This window comes from Rhinopithecus bieti, unplaced genomic scaffold (genome assembly GCF_001698545.2).
Source record: "Rhinopithecus bieti isolate Rb0 unplaced genomic scaffold, ASM169854v2 scaffold_14936, whole genome shotgun sequence".
Taxonomy (NCBI): Eukaryota; Metazoa; Chordata; class Mammalia; order Primates; family Cercopithecidae; genus Rhinopithecus; species Rhinopithecus bieti.
Genome location: NW_016808811.1, coordinates 1,568,301 through 1,592,243, shown reverse-complemented (window position 1 = coordinate 1,592,243; position 23,943 = coordinate 1,568,301). Strand labels below are relative to the sequence as shown.

General features: G+C 36.7%; 1 protein-coding gene across 1 annotated transcript in view; it reads left to right on the top strand.

Annotated features, from left to right (window-relative positions):
• CNTN5 (contactin 5) overlaps window positions 1-23,943 on the top strand; it is a 1,382,289-nt gene that overhangs the window by 1,237,669 nt on the left and 120,677 nt on the right. The window contains exon 16 of the mRNA XM_017887230.1: window positions 9,901-10,021. Within this exon, the coding sequence (XP_017742719.1) occupies window positions 9,901-10,021 (121 nt within the window). The remainder of the gene's footprint in view (window positions 1-9,900; window positions 10,022-23,943) is intronic.

The window sequence follows — 23,943 nt, the reverse complement described above, 5'->3', positions numbered from 1 at the left end:
GGAGTAGGAAGTTAGAGTATACCTCCCAGTAAGTCAAATGGCAAAACATATGTGGGCATTCTTAATCTACCACCGTGAACAAGTAGTTAAATCCTAGGCCTAACAGATTCTTTGTACAACACTGCATACAAGTAGTGTTACCATAAAACACAGCAACTAATGCAGTGTAAAACAGACTGTGAATGATTCATTATGCAATAGTGTCATGTTCAGCCATAATAAAACAGAGTACATCTCACCATTGGTTCTTGAGATAAATTTTAAATATACCATAGTGCAATACTTAGTCACAATGCTGGAAAGGGGAAAGAGTAAGTATTAGGAAAGAACAAGTATCAGCAAGCAGAAATGAAGAGAAGCTGGAGATATTAAATGTAATTCATATGGAACATTGAGGTTCGAATCCAATTATTGGAAGGTATTGTACTCTAGAGAGAGGTTGTGGATTATAGGGTAGGGGCAGATCAATGCCCTGGAAGGAATAATAGGCAAAATAATATGCAAATTGGTCATTAATCAATGAGAGGAGGAAAGAAATGGAAATAGAATAAACAGGTAGAGCTCTTCTAGTTTTATGGGACTTAGCATCAGCATCAGTCTCCCTCCCCTATGAGACCAGAGATCGAAGGTGAAAAATAAATTGCTTTTATCTATGAGAACAAACCACAAAGGAGGTACACAAACAAACTGGCGTCATTCCATGCTAATTCTTAAGAGTTCTATACAAAAATCAATGAAACACAGAGCGGTCTACTACAATCCCAAGACTTTGGATTTTTCACAATACCAGGTCAATACTAATTTTAACTGATGAGTGAGATGGAGCTACTCATATTCTCTGTGGCTGGGCTCTGCTTATTTCAAGGAGGAGTTAGAAAACCTACAGGTAGGTATCTGAGTATTCTTCCACACAGCCAGGAAGAGACCAAATTTGTGTGAAGACACTGACTATTCTGCAATGTAAAAATAGCAGCAGAACAAAATGTAATTTATCCTGGAAGCCAGTGTAACAGAATAATATTAAGCTTAAAAGATAAATTGGAAATATGACAAAACAATCTCCAAATTAGAAAAATCAATTTATCAGTAAAATATCAATTCATCTGAATTATGCAGTTAGGAAGTAAAATTTGGCCAATTATTTTTCCACTAAAGCTGTGTTACTATAAATTACACATGACTAACTGAGGACACGTCAGTTGTGGGTCACATATTGAAAATTTTCTTAATACTAGATAAGTGTCACAATAAAAGTAAATGATGGCATGAGCAAATGAATTAAATGGGTCTTGGGTGTTATCGGAAAGGTGATACTGACATTTCATAGGGCTATGCAGCATTTTATGCCTAGATGCAGTTGATGAAAAGCAGTCATAAAAGCATGAGTTTTTCAAATAATCCTGTGGTTTATTGAAATAATTTCTGATAATAGTTTTATGGCCATTACTACTCAGTGAAGCCATTTTGTATTACTACACTTGCCAAATTTGAATTAAGTAGGGCTAGTGAATGAAATTACCTATAGGTTCAAGCAAAACAAGGAGTGGTTTCCCAGATGGCACAGTAGAATAGAAGGAATACCTGATCAAAAATTAGATGCCCAAAGTTTTACTCCTGCCTCCACATTTAGCTTGCCCACGGACAAGTTACCTAAACTCTTCAGCCCCGTTTTCTCAACTGTTATGGACATTGGTTAGGCTACATAATTTATTTATCTTTCCACACAAAAATCATTATTTTTTCTGCAGTGGCTTTTTGTACTATTACCTATGTTAACAAAACACATTGCATTATAGTTGGTTGTTACCTCTAACATTGTGTCATCAGTTTCTGAAAGCCATAATTTATCTTCTCTCTTTATCTTGTAGCATGTGTGGATCAAGTATGATAAAAAATGATAGTATATTTTATGCCAGCTCCTTTTAACACAGTGACTTTTATGCCAGTCACCGTGGTTGGGCATAAAAGTCACTGGTTGGGTCACAGTAAAGCCATGCTTGGTATGATCAAGAAGAACATAGTTGCAAAGGTGTCACATATTTGTGATTTTCTGTCTAGACAAAATGATATTCTACCAAGTCCTTGTTAAATAATTACATAATTGTGCATGTGCTATACGCGTCCATAAAATGTATAGCTACTGTAGAATGTTATAATTCTAGACCTTTCCTGGTGGTCATGTCATTACTAGCTATTTACAGAGCACAAGCTAATGCATAAATGTAAAATTTTTTTCTGACTAGTTCTATCACCTTCGTGTAACTTCAATGAGAGTATTTTATGGAGCATTGACCTAGTGAAAGATAGTAAGATTATTCTATTACTAGACAGTGGGATAATTCACTGCAAGCAAAAGTGTTCATTGTCTGTCACGATTGCTAAAATCTTCTTACCTACCAGCACTGCCTCATTGAGCCAACCTATGGACCAGGTGTTATTCAGCTTAGAAGATGTCATTACTAAGGAGATTCCAAGAGAAAGTTGATCCATCATACAAACACTAGAGAGGAATTTCTCATAACTTTAATGATGTGAGTTTAAATACTACTCCTGCCTAGAATTCTCTTAAACTGATTTGCCATCATACTTACAAAACTGCCAATTTAAAAGTGAGGTTGAGAGTCCCAACATGGTCCCTTCTAGCTCTAGGACTGTAAAGTTTAGAGGAGTCCTCACTTCCATTCTTTCAACTGCGATACTGTCCTCTTTCCTTTGTCATTAACAAACCAGTATAAAGTGAACAGGTTTAATCTAATGATATGCATCAGTGAGCTTTGTGTTTGCATTGGAGGTCCAAGAAAAAAGTAGAAAGAATATTTGGAGAAAATAACACATAAATATACCAATGCCTGGATAGGCTTACACCAAACATTCATTATAAAATATAACATATATCACTGTAGTTTCTAACACAAGCCTTAAGAAGATGTATTCTATTTCTGTATTTACATATCAGCATACACTGAGAAAAAGACTTCAAGTCAATAAAGCATAAAAGAGAAAGTATAAACATTAAAGTGGGAAAGGATAAGTGTTTTATAATTTACAAAGAGATGCATGCCAGCTCCTCAATATTTGTCTCAACGAGCAATGTTTCCTAGAATGGGCTAATGTTTCAGAAGACCAGAGATGATATCAATGTGTATTGGAGTGGTGAGCAGGATGGACCTCATGGGCATGCAACCCATTGGGCTCCACATTGAGAAGGGTCTCATACTTGGTATGGTGCTTGACTGTTACCGTTTTGAAGTCTTAATTCTTAAATAAAGAATCCTGCATTTTCTTATGCACAGGGGCCCACGGATTACGTAGCCAGTCCTGGTGGTCTGTGAAACCTTTCTGAAAGAGATAAGACTTGAACAAGGTCTTAACATATGTGATATAATTTGTAGATTTTGGTGGATCACTGGGGAACTACTTGAAGGTTCAGAGAGTACATTTTCCACCATAGTGAAAGACATGATAGGTTGAGTCTAGTTTCATATGCAAGATTAAGAAGGTGGATCATCTTGTAGGCAATAGGGAACCAGTGATGATTTTTGAGGTTGTGAATAAAATCAGTTTTAAAGGGTTAACTTAGCAGTGGCATAGCAGATGGATAAGCATGAGAGACAGAGAGGTGATCACAAAGAGGATATAAAGACCTCATTTGAAAGCTACTATTAAAAATACAAGTTTAGGAGTCAGTGCTCATACAATGATTACTAAAACTATGCAAGGCACACAAAAAGAGAACATACTTTTCTCTGGACTCAGCCTGAGTATCGTGCTATCAAATAACAGATCCATCTCCCCCCACATCTCTTCAAAGCTCAGATGCACGTATGAGGAAAGCTGGTGCACACTCCCTGCCAGTGTTTCTTCTGTTGAAGCTGGATTAGACAGGAGACTCCTTGAGTGCAGATTCTATGCCTGCATCCACATATCTTAGCACAGCAGAAATGAATACCTTTTGTAATTAGTAATATACTGAATACACAATAAAGAGAGATGAGTTAAACAGTCTCATAGGCAGGTAACACAAACTTTTGCCAACAGATTGAATGGAACTACAAGTCAGCACAGGAAAACATGAGACTGATAAATTATGTGACCTTATCTATTTCAGCCCTCTCTTTACTTACAAGCACTAGATTAATACAGAAATTTTACCAGCCCTTTTGCATTACTCACTTGGGTTAATGTCAGATAAAGAACTTCCCATTTACCTTGCCACTAGGGAAAACAATTGTTTCTCCTCTTTAATCTATGTCAACAAGTAGAACTGTTTCTGCATGTTTCTTAGGACTTAAATTATTAGAATATGGATTGAAAATTAAATATCAAGATCCCAATCTTGGGATGTTAGAGCCTTATTTACTCATTTTGAGTCTTCAATGCGTTGGCTATGTTTAATACTTCATTATAATGCACATAATATATGTATGTTATGAGATCTAATTTGTCAAATATTATTTTATCACATGTTATTTTGACTATCTTCTTCACTAGTAATGATTCATAGTTTTACTTCTGATAACATGTTCAATTATTTAAGCACATAAGGTAAATACCATCTATTTTCTAAAAACAATATTAAAACCAGTATCATCTTTAAACCCTATTCTATGAGTAGTAAAGGAAAACTATAAAAGAAAAGAATGTCTGTGTATTATTTCCTTATCATACTAGGGTACTTTAAACAAATTATCAGCCAGACGCGGTAGCTCACGCCTGTAATCCCAGCACTTTGGGAGGCCGAGGTGGGTAGATCACGAGGTCGGGAGATCGAGACCATGCTGGCTAACACGGTGAAACCCTGTCTCTACTAAAAACACACACACACACACACACACACACACACAAAGTCGGGCATGGTGGCAGGCACCTGTAGTCCCAGCTACACGGGAGGCTGAGGTAGGAGAATGGTGTGAACCTGGGAGGCAGAGCTTGCAGTGAGCCGAGATCGTGCCACTGCACTTCAGCCTGGGGGACAGGGCAAGACTCCATCTCAATTAAAAAAAAAAAAAAAAAACTATCCTCTTGGAAAAGAAATACTCTTACTAGGAAAATCTTTTACCTCTAAGGTTTTATGTCAATGAACATTAAACCTATATAAAAATCTCCATTTCATGGCTGATACCCAGTTTTTTATGCCAGATAAGATTTAGAAAACTAAATCTCATAGACTTGATATGCCATATTACTTTGCCTTACAGAGAAGAATGGTTGATGGATAGGTTTGTTGGAGGCTAAGGATGCTAGAGATGCCTTGTGATGAACCCCTTGAGACACTTAAATAAACGCTAAATGAAAGAACAGAAACTGCCATACCCAGCAGCCTTCTGAGTAGGTCATTCAGCACAAGTTCACTATTTACAAGGACACCACATTAAGTTACTTTGTTGATCAATTGGTTTCTTCCCCATACATTCTCAGCTTCTCACTGTGCTTGCAGCATTCTGCTATCACCTTTGGGAAAAAATGCTTTAAGAGTATTTATGCTTTTGAAGCACTTCCTACTAGTTCATGTATGTACATTTTTCCCCCCCCACTCCCAAACACCAATATGTTATAAGAGAGACAGTGAAGGTGTTATTATCCCAATAAGGTGACTTAACCAGAGTCCCAGGGCCAGCAAGTTTCTAAACCAAGGCTGGAATTGAGGTCTTCATTTTCTGAGTTTAATGCTTTTTTACAGTAAGAGAGAAAGAATGTGAGGAATATTTATATCTAAAATAAAGCTAGGTATTTATCAAAAGCTTACTCTAGCTATGGAAAATATTGATATCCAGTTTGCTAAGGGAGTTAATACCAATTTAAAAACCTTCCTCTTGGCTAAGAGTGCATTTATAGTGCCCTTCAACAGATAAATTTTATCAGACACTTACTATATGCCAGACACACTGCTATGGGCTTTACTCACATTATCACACTGAAACTCTGAGAGAAGCTCTGAGCAATAGAGTAATTTTCCCAAGGTGAATATCTAATAAGTGGTGGAGCAGGGATTCACACAATTCTGTCATACTAGAACCCATATATACTTTTGAGGTGTTTTTTCCACTGTCTTTCTCCATAGTCTTTCTCTATTTTCCTAACTTATTAGAGAGGAAAAGGGGCAGGAGGGCCAGAGGTATTGTCAGCCATACACAGGAAAGGAAGCAAGCCTTCATGCATTCATCAGCTTGCTTAATGATCCTTGGCTGCACTAGTGCTAGCTCGGCTCTGGGAATGCCCAGCGTGGACCTTGGGGGAGATGTTCAGAAATGGTAAGTGTTAGTTCAGAGACATGAGCAAAGTGACACTGGAGCATAAACAGGCGAAGCTAAGGAAGCCTAGGGAGAGAGAGTCCAGAAAAACCTCTAAGCTGTGTCTAAAAGAATCTTTCCAGGAAAAGAAAAAAGAAACAGCACCTGCAACAGAACAAAAAAGCTATGCAAACAGGCTATGGGAAGTATGCCTATGTCTAGGCAAGTGTGAGGTTGATGTTGGAGAATGACAGGATTAAGTTGCAGGGGGTAGAATCATGCTCTAAAGAGCTATGTCACAATAAGTTTGCACTATATTCTAAAGGCAACAAGAGCCAGCAGACACTTTGAACAGCAATGCTAAATTAGCTTTCATTATTTAGGAATATAATTGGCAGTCGTATGTTGGATGAGCAGGACACTTAGTCAAAATGAGAACTAAGAATTGGACTTGGGTGGAAAGACAGCATTTTCCGGTTTTATTTCAGTCACTAATAAATGTCACAGTAATCTAGCAGTTGCTCTAATGAAACTATGTGACCAAGACATGTAAATGACATAGCCATGTTGCTGCTCTCACAGAGAGTGAATATATATCCTGTTTCTTAAAAAGCCTTCATTTATTTATTCATTCAACAAATATGTGTTAAGCTCCCACTACGTGGCAGGTACTATGCAAGGTTTCGGAGCACTGTGTTAAGCACTAGTGGTCTCAAAATTCATTCGAAGCAACAAGTAGCACCATTTGTTCATAAGGTCAATGAAGCAGAACAAAAAAATGACAGAAAATAAAGCACGTGTCAGAGAAAGCAAGAAAAGAGAGAGTAATTCCTAAGAGATAAAAAGTGAAAATGAGGTTTAAGTTTAAGAAAGCAAGCATCTCCTTTAAGTAACCATTTCATTAAAAGTACACTAAATTGTGGAGGTTCTGTCTCAGGAACTGCATACTGTGAGCTGAGATTTAGTATAATGGGCTCCCACATGAATTCCTCTCATTACTTCTCTTGAAAGATCAGTAAATCTACTGAAAGGGTAATTTAGGTTTAGTGTTCACAGTCCCATTCATTTTAACTTTTAATCTTTCCTGTTTAGGATGTTAAAAATATGATGCAGATATAATCTAAAAGAGAAGAATTAGGCCCAAAATGAGATGATTTTAACTCCTCAAATGGTCTTGATATTGATAGATATGCCACAGGCTGTAGACTTTTTACTTCTGATAGATGGTGATGGAGCTTTGGCCAGTTTCTAGAGCACTGCGCACTATTAATTGCAAGAACCAAGTAAAGGACAACACAGAAAAGATCATCTATATCTCGCTCTCCTGAATTCCTTGGACATTTATGTGATTTTAATGACATCTCTTCTTTATTCCATTAAACTTTTTTTCACTGTAATTCCATGGAAAGAAAGAGGTTTGAGAAATTTTGTCCAGGATATAAATAAATAAATTATTTGGGAAGACAAAAGTCTGGAAAATGAGACTATCAGTTATTAATTACAGGAATGTGATTTTATGACATTTTTCAAAAATGTGAGCCTGAAAAATCACTTATAATCAGTACTTTTCTGCTGTTAAACTGCCACCAGTATGATTTGTGATATTAAAAAAACAAGCAAGCAAATAAAAAAAAATGCAACACAACAACATCAACAACAAAAGGCATTATCTTTCCGACAGTGTTATTTCTAGGGGAAAAAAAAAAAAAATCAAATCCTCCCTGATTTTCTGAGGCCTCACCTTAGATTTACCTTTAGACATAGGACCTATTCTGGGCCCATGGTGTTCACAGCAATTCCTGATTAATTGTGTACCCCATTAAAAGACCTAAAAAATCCAGAGAGAAAGAAGCTAAAGTGGGCCCATCTTACCCACAGTGGCAAATATTAAAAAGCTTATTATTATAGTATTAAATTATATTGATTTGAAACTAAATTGTGGTTTATTAACATTTAGAGTTTGCTTTTATTTCCCAATTAAAAAAAAATCAGAGGTTTTAAAGTTGCTTTTTCTGATTTGAGAGAAGTAAGCACTTAGTCTAGTGAAGAAGAGAAAATGAATTCAGTTAGGATTTAAAAGTAGCAATTTATCCCAAAGACATTAGCAGTATAGGACATTTACTGGACAAATATCACATTCCTTGAAATAATTCTTATGACATTTTAATGCATTCTCGCTATGAAGCATTTCCTTGTAAATGTCTAAACCAGACCATGTCTTAACAATTATTTCATGAGAGAAAACTTCAGTACCCTCAGAAGTTCAGACTATAACAGGAAGGCAAAAAGCAAAACAAAACAGAAATTAAATAGCAGAAGGAAATGGTCTAAAACACAGTATATAGTGTAGTGATTCACTGAAATAAATATTTATGATTTGAGTGATAAAAAGTTTACAATGACTGTGCACCCTTTCTATGAATGCTAAGAAGAAAAGAAAATTCAAAAGATATCTGGAAATTTGTCTAGTTTTATGGTTTTCATAAAACCCATTGGTCTATCTCAAAATAAAGGCGAACAACTGAATTCTTAAATAATTATCAGGATATTGCCTACTGAGAACAAACATCACTTTTTAAAGGTCTGTAATCTGGGATGCCTCTGTACGATTTTCATTACATAGTATTTCATGTGCTCAATTATTGTGAGAGAAAATTTTTGAGTTCTTTGATGATGTCATTTCAAGCAGCATGCATCTTATCTTATTCCGATCGTCATTAGATTGCAAAATGGAAACTGAAGGGAATATTAGTTTTGCTATGTCATTATCTGAAAAATAAAAACCTCCTGATTTATTGTAAATATCAACCAGATCTTTACATGATCACGATAAAGGAAATCTTTCTTTCCAATAGAGTAAATTAAAGACAACATTAAGTAATGGAAGGTTTGTACCAGACATTTTAAAGTATAGGAACATCACCTATCCCATGAACTAAAACATCTCAAAGATATCCTCCCCGGTACTCATTGATCTCCCTAACTGCAGGTTTTCCTTCAACTATGTTCTAATCGTCTTGCCCCCAACAAGAATCAGGTAATTGGAGCTTCCTTTGTGTTCTGTAACTGCACTGATTAACAAAGATTCAGGCTGACCCTGCTCCCTGATGGTGGTGGTTATGAGAGGAATACATCTTTGTTAAGTAAAGACACATGGCTTTGGGACCAGCAGTCTTTCAACTGAGCACGTACTCATTCTGTTGCCTACAGTGTTCTTAGGAAAAGAGCCATTCAATAAAGTCACATGAGATAATATTTTGATGGCTATCTTTTCATAATTCATTTCCCACAAGTTGCTGTTCCTTTCAATACGATTTTCTTGCCACAAAATACACCTGTCTCTGAATAGCAAAGCAACATTTCTGCTCAGTGATTATTTCTCCAATACTTTTAAAGATACGAGTTTGTACATACTTAAATATTTTTAAATATCTTAGCTGCTAAATCATTATGTGCAATATTAAATGTTCAACCCCTTTATTAGCAATTGTTAAAAACAAAACTTCTATGTGTTCCTTAAAAAAGGGCATGTTTGATTTCTGAATTGTTGTTAGATAAACTATAAGGCCAAAAATGGGTCCTTTTACTGAATATGCAAAGTTCCCCCTTAAACCACCTTGAACTAGGCAGATGTGCAACATTTTAAACTGGCACTTCATCCCTCTTTCAGCAAGCATCCTCTGCAGATTTAATGATCAGGAACATCCTTCTGATGCATGCTGGGAGATATGGCTGCAGGGTACAGACCACAGCAGACAGTGTGTCAGATGAGGCAGAACTTCTTGTTAGGGGTGAGTATGCTAATAGTGCAGTCTGAAGACATGATCACCATAAATTATCATACAAAGGAATTTAAATGCATGGACTTTGAGCACATCAGTACTGTGCATTTTACTTTCAATTTTACAATATATGTTATTTTTGCTTAACCTTTTGCCTTTGAAAAAATTACATGGAAAACTGCTCCTTAGTAACAGACGAAAACCACCGAACTAACTTCAGAGTCCAAAATACCTTTAGTAGTAAGTTGTCACTAAGTGTTTAACTAACCTAATGCCAAGGAGATAATCTAAACAGTTGAGCTACTAAGTCACTTGGACTACAGAGATAAAATTTGTTTGTGTGTATATATGTTTTTCAAATGAAAAGCTAGTGGAAGCCCCAGGCATTTTTTTCTTCCACTACTTCTAAGTTGGACTTCCAAATACAGAAAAACTGCATGTATAAGATGGTGACATTTGCAATGGTTAAGTGACAAGGATTTTTTTAAAGTCTGAAAATGTCAACATACAACCTCTCTGTGCAGAAATGACAGTTAAATGGTTTCCAATTATCAAACAGGACACCAAACTCTGCAATCCTAGGAAGCTACATCTTAAGCAAATGACTAGAGCACCCCTTTCCTTAAGCACAGTATTCCACAGTATGGGAAATAGAGATCATAGCATGCATTTCCTTCCTTCTTTCCTTCTTTCTTCTGTCCCTCTTTCCTTCCTTTCCTCCTTCCTTCTTTCGTTTTCTTTTTGCTTTTTTTGAAGTACAATATTTCTACATTTTCACCAATCATAAGCATACAGATGTATAACTTAATGAACAATGACAAAGTAAACACACCATATAACTATCATTCAAAAACTAGAACATTACCAGAATCCCACCAGGTGCCTCTTCATTTTTCATCTTACACAATTATATCTTGAGTAGTATGAGTATTGCATGCTTAGATCCCTTGTATGGTCTGTACAGATAAAAAATTATATCTATAGCAAGAAATTATATTTTAGATTAACTGGTCTTTTATTCATCTGAACTCTTACAATTTAAATATTAAAAATCTTAAACAGTTAACATAAGGCATAGAGTGAGCTTCATCATCTCTATGTTTTAGTTATATATATCACCAAATGTATATGGATTTTGGTAGTGCATTCATCATTGGTTCAAGTAAAATGTTTTTAAAGAAGTGTGTTATCTGGGTGATTGGTAATTTGTTCATGTTTTGTGTGTTTCTGTTCAGAAGGCTACTTGATCTTTTGTTCAAATGTATATCTAGAATGTATATCTGTGTTACCTTACTTTTTAAAAGTATTCATCCTTTCAATACATTCTATTCCATTTAGCTAAAAAGTTCTCTTTGTGCCTTCTGAAGTTACAAGGCTCACGGAACTGCAAACCCTACACTCAGTCAAATTCATAGAAAATTGCTTTCTCCTCTTGCTATGATCTGTTTTAGATTATGTATATTTATTGTGTGCACTTGCCTAGTAATTTAGAATGAGGCTCTTAAAATTGGAGCTTTCCAAATGAATATCACAATTTAGAGACTGATAAGAAACCAGGTATTTTTACTGGACTATAGGAGGCAAATTTAAGTGGCAAACTAACAATCTGCTTTGTAAGTAAAATTAAACTCAACAGGGTTTAGAATATAATTCAAGTTCAGCTTTCATGTACTGCTCTTTTAGCCTTTGGCTTTATGCCTAGGAGATGATAAAATGCATAAATTTTGGGATTATACCCAATAGCAATTTCAAACTGGTTCCTTTTGTCTGAATATTCATGTAACATTCAGCTCAAGCTTTCACTTGAAGTGAGTTTCATCACGTCACCATTTTTCCATTATATATTTGCATTACTTTTCTAAAATTAGTAAAAATATCTTGCCATTTCTTCCTGGTGAGTCCTAGACAGATTTAAACACTGAACTAAGAGTTCTGGTTCTCTTTAAAAAAATTGTGTAAGTTTACAGCTCCTGGTAATTCAACAAGCTTTGATGTTTGAATATTGCTGTTTTTAATGTTGGCTTGTGAAATAAAATTCAAAATAGTTTTACTCTGCCAGTCTCCCTTCTCACACTCCTCTATTTGTTGGTCTGTAAACTCATGGTATTCTAATAGTATATGCCACAGGACCGAAGCTGAGCATTCTAGATGGAGCTTTTCTGATGATGGCTACAATTCTGGCAGCAGAATACTTAAAGCACAATTATTCAAATATGTGTCACAGAAAGATGGGGATAGTAAAAACAATTTCCCCATTCATCTTTTAGTAGAATACTAAAAGTAGATTGGCTGAGCAGTTCACTTTGCTCAATGTCTTCATCACAAGGAACATGCTTGCGTAGCAAGGATTATGTTCTTATTATTCTATTTCAGTGGAAATTTAAGGCAAAAAAGAATATGTTCTCTTTGATGGATGGGAGCAACTTTTTTATTGTCTTCCTTCCCATGAGAGATAGTCTATAAAATTCTTTTGTACATTTTTACCAAATCCTGCAATTCTTCAACCTTGCCCCACATGAACACTAAATTGGAACACAGGTGTGTAGCCACATGGCCTCATCATTGCCTGTTCAGAATCTGAGTGTTTCTGAGTAGTAATGTTTCCTGATACTCTCCCCATTCACTACTTTATGGACTATTTTTTCCTCAACTGCTTGTTTGCACTTTTGCCTCATTTTGCTTGTGAACGCCAGTGCTATTTTTCACCTCTATTCCACCACGATCACCTTTCTCCAAAGATTGCTTTTTTCATAAATAGTTAGCTGAAGTATAAAGTCACTTGCTCTCCCAAATTTAATATTCAGTGAACCAGCATTATCACAGCACCAGACATAATCTGGAAAACCATAACAGAATGATTATGTTTGAAAACATTATTTTGCTGAAATATAAAAGGAAATCAAAGCCACACCTGGACATCTGTGCACCATTTTAGTTACTTAAGTGTGCTATAATAATAGATAAAGCAAGACTAAATACTGCTATAGGGAACCTTTTTAAAGATGAGTAGAACTCGATCATGCTATTAGGGAAAGGGAGGTAGATATGTAAGAGAGAATCTCACTGAGGAGGATATACAAGTTGTTAAGAACCAGTATTCCCAGACAGTATCAGAAGTGATCAAACACAAAGTAAAAGACTCTGGAGAAAGGAATTTTTTTTGTTATTTTATTTTTCAGAAATTAATGTTAGAAATATGTTTTCCAAGGTAATTATAAGAGTAGAAAACTGTTTAAAGAATAAGATGTGCTTATCTAAGCTAGGGTAACTAGGAATGACAGCATGATTTTTCTATTCTGCCCGGAGGCAGAAGAAGTGATAAAAATTCACTTTCTCATACAACTTCTCTATTCGTTTTACTCTGCTTCTTAATGCAAAACAGTAGGTCAAGGAACTCTGGGAATAGTCAAAGAATAATCAATAATCTCTTGAGTCCTTCTGAATACGCAGCCTTTCCTCAAACTTGAATGATTTTCATTCCCTGAATTACAGTTTACAAGATGAATCCCAAGTGTCTTTGTTAATAGTTGAATTTGAAACGAATGAATTAACCTCAAGATGTCACTTGTTGGGAGACATCTAACTGCTTTTAACCATCCACCTTGAACCCCACCCTATCACTTCTTATTCCTAGCAGATTTCAACCTGGCTTTCAACTGAACTTTCTTCATCTGCCCAATCAATTCAGTTCCATTTATTATTTCCAATAATTATTTATTTCCTTGAATATCTAACTTTACTCTCTCCCAACTCAGCCACTTTTCACTGCAAAACTAAAATCATTAAAATTTTGACCGTGTTGTCAATAAAATAAGTCTACTGGTATTTGCTTATAATTTGCTATTCCTTTGTTCACCCACCTATTCAATCAGCACCTGCTCTGTGTCAGGCACTGAAGTCGCTACTCTGAGTGGAGAGGTGAGGAAGCTGAGGTCTCAGCCCTCAGCCAGCTCTACATCCACTAGTCCTCCAGTGTGAGGCGCCTTTGGAATTAGGGTGAGATGTACCACAGAAGTTCACCTGGGTACATTCTCAGTCTCACAGAGGAAATAGTGAGAGATTAGGATAAAATATAAGCAGAGCTATGAGGCTGGATATGTAATCTATGAAGAACAATGCCAAATGGAAACACAGGACCCCTTGTTGAAAATTATTAATAATTTCAAGACAGTGACAGAAAGGCATTAACCTAAGCATTGGGCCCCGAACTTGGAAGTTTGCAGATCTTGAACTGCACAGCTCACACACCCAGGAAGCTAGCCCTAACAAATTATATTATTCATCTACAGAAATAAAAGCATGTTAGCAAACAGAGGGGGCAAATCACAACAAAGTAAAGTTCTTTCATCTATAAAATTAGATATAAGAGCCTACATCAGCAGTTTATTAGCTTTACACACACACACACACACACACACACACACACACACACACACACATATCTTTATTTTACTCCATGAGTCATATTTTGAAAGATTTTGTTGATTGTGTTGATGTTATCACTAATTTATATTTCTATTTTAATTCCAGCCAAAGCCTTCTATCATCATAAGATAGACAATGCTACCAAACTATATAATTTAATTCCAGCCAACATCAAAACTAACTTACCTTTTAGCTAGTTGTAAAGTATGATTGGTTTGTTTGTTTCAAATGGTTGAAAGTAACCTGAAGAAACCAGTTTTTACCTGGATAGAAACTAATTTAGGGACCTTTGATAAAGTATCTCTAAATTCTGTCTAAGCGCAAATCTTTAGTGATTCTTACTAGCAAGAGAGGAAAGTTTGAGAGTTTTCTGCCTATGCCCTTGGAAAAGATGCAAGTACTGTCACTGTCCCAAATGCAATGGGAAAATAAAGCTCAGCGAATACCTTGAGCATGTTTCTAATATATTGTTAGTTTATTTGAGAGTTGAAGCAGTATTAATGTGCTCTATCTTCACATTTCTCACTGCACTACCCTTGTGATCCATGTAGATTCTAAATTGATGTAAATGTCTATTTTTAGCATATGGCCACTTCTGAATGTTTCCAAGTGTTAAAATACACAAATATTCAACACAAACATCTTTGGAGCATAGAAGTTGCATAGTTTTCCTTTTCCACCATTGATCTAATATGTAAGAGCTTGTTGTGCTTGGAGATTGCATAAGCCTTCGGATGGTTGAGTAATGATTTGGACTCAAAAGAGTCTCCAGTGAAAAGGACAAAATCCAGTAGTTAGGAAAAGCAAAGCTTGTTTTGCTAATATGCTGGTATTTGGAGTCAAAAAGACAATGACAAATGTTTTCAGTATAATTTTTAATCCTAGTTAATATTAATAGTAAATACATTTGCAAATAATAGAGAATTAAATGTATTCAGCTAACAAAATTATTTTCAGTATTTTGAAAACTGTAAAACACAGCTATAAAATGTCCTTCCTCTTAAAGAAAAGCTAATTTTATTCACGCTATCTCTTATTGGAATATTCTGCACTATTGTAGGAATATTCAATCACTATTATCACTATTATTGGATGGGATTATTTAAGTAGCTTATACTAATCACTTTTCTATCTTAGACTTTCTCTAATTAGTGTGATTGACACTTATAAAATTTCTTTTAGACATTGAAAAGCAGTTTAGTTTCTTTTCTCTTATGCTTTTCATATGGTGGCTTGCTAACCTGTAGAACTCTTCAACAACTGACAAAAAAGTAACATTTTTTGTCAGTCAGGTGTTCAGATTTTCTGCACCAGCTTTAGTTCGGCTCATTGAAATAATAGTTACCTGAAGTGATCTGACTGGCCAAAATGATTAAAGCAGTTTGCATGCATGTACATATATATCTGCAAATATAAAATGAGCAAATAGGTGAATTGTCATTGTACAGAGGCAACCAACCAATACAAACTAAATTTCTTGTATTTTACTCCCCTAAATACTGAATGCCTGCCAAAAGCCAGACTCTTTTAGGCACTGATACTTCCGTCAGCTGACTGAGACATTCTCAGGTTTCTTGATGGCCGTATTTTGCCATTTTGAAACAAATATTCTGACTTCACTCTTCGAATGTGAGAAAAGTTCTAATCAACTGAGTTTTATATAATACATATTTGGATTTATAAATTGTAAGATGAAATTGTACTTCACTATAATTTGTCCCACAGACTTAACCTATGTTTCTTACACATGCATCCTAATATAAAAATATACTCACTTCACATTTGTGTAAGTTTGTGGAGATAAATTCTTGGTGTCTGGGCTTATATTTTAAAATCCAATTTCATTCACTGTTCAGTGAGTGCTTACTACATGCCAGGACAGTTCTAGAGTGCAAGAGGGAGACATGGTGGGACAGGTTTGGAACAAATGCTTTCTGATACTATGGGAAGGAGTTTAACTCTTATGCTACAAGTGATGCATATCCATCAAAGGATCATAGCAGGAAAGGGACAGGATAAGATGTCACTTTAAAAAGACCATTCAGGAAAATGTAGAGTATTTTAGAGGACACTGTGACTAGTGGCTTGCTAATAAAGCAGATGAGACAGTAACAGTAATCTTGACAAGAAATAAGAAAGGTCTTATAAAAGGCAATAATAGAGACAGGAAGGGGTGTGTATATATTCAAAAGATAGGAAGGAGACAGGATCTACAGATCTTGACAGTCCACTTGTTATGAAAAATGAGAACGAGAAGGCAAAGAAGATTGCCAATTGTAATGTTTAATTGAGTGACCCATCAGAGGAACACTGTATACTGTATTTAGACTAACAGAGCTCCAAGTTATACTTAGAGTGCCAAAGTAGTTATTAATGAGGCCTTTTTACCCTCAAAATTGTCCTGGTTTAGATGATAAATTTTGTGGTCCCCCTAATAGAGAATGATCATGCAATCACATTCCTGACCATGTTTATATAATCAGGAAGATGTGGAGAGAAGTGGATTGCTAGTAAAGGACTAACATTTAGGGTTCTCTAGAGAGAAGTATCCAGTAAGCAAATAGTTGTGTAGCTGTGCAGCTCACGAGAGAAACATTGGCCTTGACATCTAGATTTGAGTACTGTTCACATTTTAAAGTCAAGTGTGAATTAAATTCAAGAGTCTGTGAAGGCCAGGCATAGTGGTTCACACCTGTATTCCCAGCATTTTGGAAGGCAAGGCTGGCAGATCACTTGAGGTCAGGAGTTCGAGACCAGCCTGGCCAACATGAGGAAGCCTCGTCTTTACTAAAAATACAAAAATTATCTGGGCATGGTGGTGCGCACCTATAGTCCCAGCTACTCAGTAGGCTGAGGCAGTAGAATCTCTTGAACCCAGGAGGGGGAGGTTGCAGTGAGCCAAGATTGCATCACTACCTTCCAGCCTGGGAACAGAGTGAGACTGTCTCAAAAAAAAAAAAAAAAAAAAAAAAACTAAGAGTCTGTGAAGAATAGCAAGGGGAAGATGTTAGAATGGAATGCTGGGAAACATCAACATTGAAGAGGAGGAGGAATTTGCAAAGTAGATGTGAAGTTGCTATCAGAGACCAAGAGCTACTATGTGAAAACCCAGGTAAATATAAATCATAGGGACAAAGAGAGAAGACAAATAGAGGAAGGAGAAAATGGACAACAGTGTCAAAACCAAGTAAAATACGAGCCAATACATACCAGTGAATTAAGAAACTTGGAAGTAAATGATGGCCTTGGCAAGGGCAAGTTCAGAGGAATGATGCGTGTAATAACCAAATTATGGTAGGTGGAGAGATGCAAGCAATTATGTGTGAAAGGTAGTGCAGAATCTTAAGAAAATCCTTGGTTTTTCAGTCAGACAGACTGGGTCACATCCCCACAAGCTCTTACTAGCTGTGAAACTTTGTGTAAGTCATTTAAGGTTCACCTTGTTATCCCTTCATTCATTCAATACTTACTCATCAAACATTTGTAGAGCACATAGTACATGGCAGGCATCGTGCTATGATCTAGCTAAACATGAACAACTTTATGTTAGGGAGAGAAACATCTTTTTACAGCATAATGTGAGATGTGCTGTTACCCATGTATGAACAGCACATTTTGCTCTCTGACCATCAGCTCCATTACTAATAATAAACATAGCTAACATTTATCAGGTTCTTCCTATATGTCAGGCACTGCACTAAAGGCTCCATATTATAATAATTATTTCACTTTAGCATATCATATAAAAACAATATAAAAGAGGTACTATTTTTATTTCCATTTTGTAGATAAGGAAACAAAGTCACAGCGAGGTTTAAGAATTCGTTTGAATGTCACTAACAAGTAGAAGAATAGTGAGTAGACTCCAGGCAGACTAGCATTTTAAATTACTATACTGCCTTCCAATGTCAATTGCCAGATTGTTTCAATTTCATTTATCATGATATCCCCTGGAATCAATTAGTTTCCGATACATTATAGTTTCTGAAAAATATTCATACATGTTTGTGGAAGGAAAGAAAAAAAGGACAAGGAGTTAGAGAAAGAGTAGGGTAAAAAGGAGGAAGAAAGAAAGGAGAACTCTAAGAAACAAGAGAATGGAGTCACAAACTTTGCCTAGGAGTCAGAGAATTGCTATCAAGATGGTATACTCACTGAAACTTAAGGATCTGTCCTCATTTGCTAGCCCAAGAAAGAATGAAGATATTCTACATTACCTTGCAAATACAGCACTTTTTCATTACCATCTCAAAGGACAGGTCTCATTCACAAATCCTCTAAAAGTACCTAATCTTTGACCACATGACCATGAGACAATAGTATTAGTAATGACTTTCTATGTTACACCTTGGCCTAAATGACCACAAACCTTACTGAAAAGTCTGAACTTCCTCTGACAGCCCATATCTTGCCATGCATCCAAAATAGTAAATTCTACTGACTGCTTTCTCAGAACATCTTGTGGGACTTCTTATCTAGGTGCTGTGGGTTTTGCTAGAAAGGAAGAACTTCATTGCCATTGCTTTTGGTGTTTCAGTCAAAAAGTCTTTGCCCATGCCCAAATGGGATCTAATTAAACTACAGAGCTTCCGCAAAGCAAAAGAAACGATCATCAGAATGAACAGGCAACCTACAGAATGGGAGAAAATTTTTGCAATCTATCCATCTGACAAAGGGCTAATACCAGAATCTACAAGAAACTTAAAGAAATTTACAAGAAAAAAACAACCCATCAAAAAGTGGGTGAAGGATGTGGACACTTCTCAAAAGAAGACATCTATGCAACCAACAAACATGAAAAAAAGCTCATCATCACCAGTCAATAAAGAAATGCAAATCAAAACCACTATGACATAACATCTCATGCCAGTTAGAATGGTGATCATTTAAAAGTCAGCAAACAAAAGATGCTGGAGAGGATATGGAGAAATAGGAACGCTTTTACATTGTTGGTGGGAGTGTAAATTAGTTCAACCATTGTAGAAGACAGTGTGGCAATTCCTCAAGGATCTAGAACCAGAAGTACCATTTGACCCAGCTATCCCACTACTGGGTATATACCCAAAGGATTATAAATCATTCTACTATAAAGACACATGCACACGTATGTTTATTGCAGCACTATTCACAATAGCAAAAACTTGGAACCAACCCAAATGCCCATCAATGATACACTTGATAAAATGTGGCACATATATATACACCATGGAATATTATACAGCCATAAAAAAGGATGAGTTCATGTCCTTTGCAGACACATGGATGAAGCTGGAAACCATTATTCTCAGCAAACTAACACACGAACAGAAAACCAAACACCACATGTTCTCACTCATAAGTGGGAGTGGAATAATGAGAGCATATGGACACAGGGAGGGCAACATCACACACTGGGGCCTGCTAGTGGGGTGGAGGGGATAGCATTAGGAAAAATATCTAATATAGATGACAGGTTGATGGGTGCAGCAAACCACCATGGCATGTGTATACCTGTGTAACAAACCTGCATGTTCTGCACATGTATTCCAGAACTTATGAAAAAAAAAAAAAAAAAAGGAAGGATTTCTGGACAAAATGCCACCAAGAAAATTGAGCACTGATAGACTTCCTCCTGCATAATCTCTTCTTATTCTCTGATTTTTAATTTTTTTCAACCCTTTGATATTTGTTGTTTTGCCTACTTATCTGTAAATTATACCAAGTGTCATGAAAACAAAACAAAATGGCCTTTAATGTTAAAAAAGACGGTCTTAAACTCATCATTTTAGGCAAAATATTGGAAGTACATTGTATCTGTTCATTTGTTTGAATTGTTTGGAAAAATCATCCCATTTATTCAGATACTTTGTGTAGACACATCTAAAATCAGACATTTTTGTTTTTTCTGAATGCATTCTGTTTCCTGTGACTGTCACTTAGACTGCTTTGGCATGCCTTTTGAATACTGAGTAGTAATTTACTGTCATGTGATGTAGGAGATCAGTCAGAGTGATGGAGAAACTATAGGGAAAGGAGCAGGTCTTCTGAAAGGTTGGAAGGCTCTGCATAGCTTCAAGAGAGAATAGTTGAAGGCAGCTGTTCTCTGACCCTGAGGCAGAGGGCGAGGAGTATGCTAAGGGAGGAGGAGGAGGCGGTAAGGTAGATGATGGTTCTTCCTCCCCTCCCTTTTAAGCTCTTCTGTGTAGAGCAGGGCCAAAGCAACCCTAACTAAGACCCATAATGTTAAAGATATTACTGGGACCCATTGCCCTTGTACATGATGTCTTTTAAGATTTCTTCCCACTTGTTCCCAGAGCTCTAGGTCTAGTGTGCCTTCTTCTGGGAACCATGGGTTATGGAAAACAACAGTTTGCATTAGGTCCCTTAATTGGGCTTCAGAGACTGAGACTCCACTAGCTTTAAGCAGCTGTTTCAATACTTTTATATACTGTTGTCCCATGATGAATCCCCTCGAACTTGGAAATCCCCAGTGGGTACCAATTACTTACTGCACAGTCACTTCACTTTCATTTTTGAGGGTTCCATCATGATCCATTGCAGCATTCCTTACATGGGGCACCACTTGCTGGGTCTGTCCCACAGACTCTGGCCTACGGATGAAATGAGTACTCAGACACAGGTATGCAGTGTAAGAGCAGCTAGGTGACTGCCTGACTCTAGTGTCCAGAAAGCAGCCCTGAGAAGCTGGAGCTGCTTGCTTTTATTCAGTGCAGGCACAATGCCAAAAACTCATATAACCTGTAGGTAACTAACATTTATTGCTACCCATTCAGGGAACATCACAGGCACAGATGATCAAAGATCAGTTCCTGGTCAACATAAATAAACAAGCCTGTTTAAGATAAATTGCCCCACACTTCCTTGTACCTACTCCTTCTTTAAGCATTCATTCATTGGGGCAGAGTAAGTCCAGTCCTGCACTCCCAGAGGTGACTGCTCTGAGAGAGAGGACTGTGGGCCTTCCATCTGACTGAGGAAAGCCACTGGCATTGCCCTAGTTTGGAACAGGGTATGGTGGCCGGCCCCTCATGAAGTTTCCTGCCTAATTGCTTATAGGGTTGCCATTTTTATCAAATTCGGACTTACATTGATTTGCCCAATGTTTCCCCTTTTTATGTCGGGGCATATAAAAGGGATTCTTTTTCCTGAGTGACTTTGTTATTTACTATTGGAGCATTCCTGCTTCACATGACCTGGCTCTCCGCATAGAAAACAATTTGGGTTTTTCTCCCTTTTCATTTTAGGTGGCTTTAATACCATAGCCAATATTCTGGCTTTGTGTGTTTCAGTCTCCACTAGCTGACATGCTCATATAAGTTCCGTGACTGTAGCTGCCTTTCTGATTGCCTGCATTGCCTTCACCTATTCTCCCCCAAAGCTATGCAGAGCGTTCTGACCTTTTAGAAGGCCTGCTCCTTTCTCTATAGTTTTTCTCACCTCCCTGACCGATCTCCTACAACGGTAAAGCCTGGAATATACAGTCTTTTAGGGAACATACACTTCGTATGGCCTGTTTTTGACAACCCAAATGTGGTAACCAAGAAAGAACTCGGCTGGTAAGAGTGGCTCACCCCTATAATCCCAACACTTTGGGAGGCCAAGGTGGGTGGATCATGAGGTCAGGAGATCTAGACCATGCTGGCTAACACAGTGAAACCCGGTCTCTACTGAAAACACAAACAATTAGCCAGGTGTGGTGGCAGACACCTGTAGTCCCAGTTACTCAGGAGGCTGAGGCAGGAGAATGTCATGAACCCAGGAGGCAGAGCTTGCAGGGAGCTGAGATTGTGCCACTGCACTCCAGCCTGGGCGACAGAATGAGACTCCATCTCAAAAAAAAAGAAAGAAAGAAAGAACTCAAGTTCCAAGTAGAAGTTATGCTGAAAGTCAGCCCAGTGACTGGTCACATCTCCTAAGAAGAAAAAAGTAAAATTGGTAAGTTCACTCTAGTCTCTATTTCCCAATCGCATTTTATTTAAGTCTGTGTTCCAAAATACTAAATTCTTATTTTCTTGATTTGGTATAACACCACATACGATGTAGTCTGGTCCCAGAATGCTTCTTCACTGAACAATACAAAAATCTGTGCAGATTGAACAGAGGAAGGACTAGCATTAATTGGAAGAAACTTTTGCTGACTTTTACTGCAGATTGAATTTTGTCCTCCCAAACACCTGGCAAAGGTAATGTCTCCGTTTCACTAAGTACTCCTTAATTTGGAATTACAAAGACAATTAGCTCTCTAATGAGTTACAGCAAGTGAGGTGAAAGAGTGGGGAAAAAACTGAACACCAGATGATGCTTGTTAATGCCAAGAAACAAAAAAAAGAACTTGTTCTTTGTTAAAAATCTTTTAAATAAATGTTTCTCCTCTTTCATTTTTCAAAACTAAGATATATAAATATTATTGCTTAGTATGTAAGGGGAAAATCTGACTTCATAGAACATTACATGTAAAGATTGGCTGTCATGAGTACATAGGTCTCTACTCTGTATTATTGAGTATATCCATAAATTTAGCTTTAGAATCTTATGAATCTGCTAGGGTACCTAACAAATTAGGAAGACAGGGGAAAAGATAGTTCCTAGCTTTAGAAAAAATAGTTCATTATGAAAGAAATAACCTCTACAAGATTCAAAATGGGTAGGCATTGTAAAGATGAGATATAAAGGGTAATTCTCAGGTATATTTATGGGAGTGGGAAAGTAAAGGTGCATAAATTCAAGGTGAGCAAAAAGTAGTGGAGAAAAGGTCTACCTGTATCTTTGCTGTAAATGTAGAATCAAGGTCTTTGTATTACCAGAACATTTAGCACTGGGTTTAGTCTATTGCTGATACTTAGTAAATATTAGTTGAATTTCAGTAGTCTAATTTAAAAATGACTCAATTTTTTTTAAATGCCTGATAATCTGTTTACCCTACCAATCAGTGTAGCATTAGAAAAATAACCCAGGATGGGATTTTATTATCTAACCCGGGCACTAACTAAATAATCAGGCAAGTCATCCTACCTCTTTTGGACTTAATCTCCTAACTTGTCAAAAAAAAAAAAAAGAAAAAAAGAAAGAAAGAAGGAGAAGGTGAAAGAGAAGAGGAAAAAGGAGGAGAAGAAGAAGCAGAAGCAGCAGGAGGAGGAGGAGGAGTAGGAGAAGGAAGGAAAAGAGGAGGAAGAAGAAAGAGGAGAGGAAGAAGAAGAAGAAAGAAGAGAGAGAAATAATATTTAATTTTCTGGTTTACATAAAATTTCAAACAGTAAATTGCTTTTCGTAACTGGTAGATATTGTTGATATTCTCAGCTCTAGGAAGAATTTCCATGTCCCTTATCTTTAAGATTAAATACATGATATAAATGATGAATTGATGGGTGCTGACGAGTTGATGGGTGCAGCACACCAACATGGCATAAGTATACACATGTAACAAACCTGTACGTTATGCACATGTACCCTAGAACTTAAAGTATAATAAAAAAAAAAAAAAGAAAGAAAGGAAATCAATATTTCAA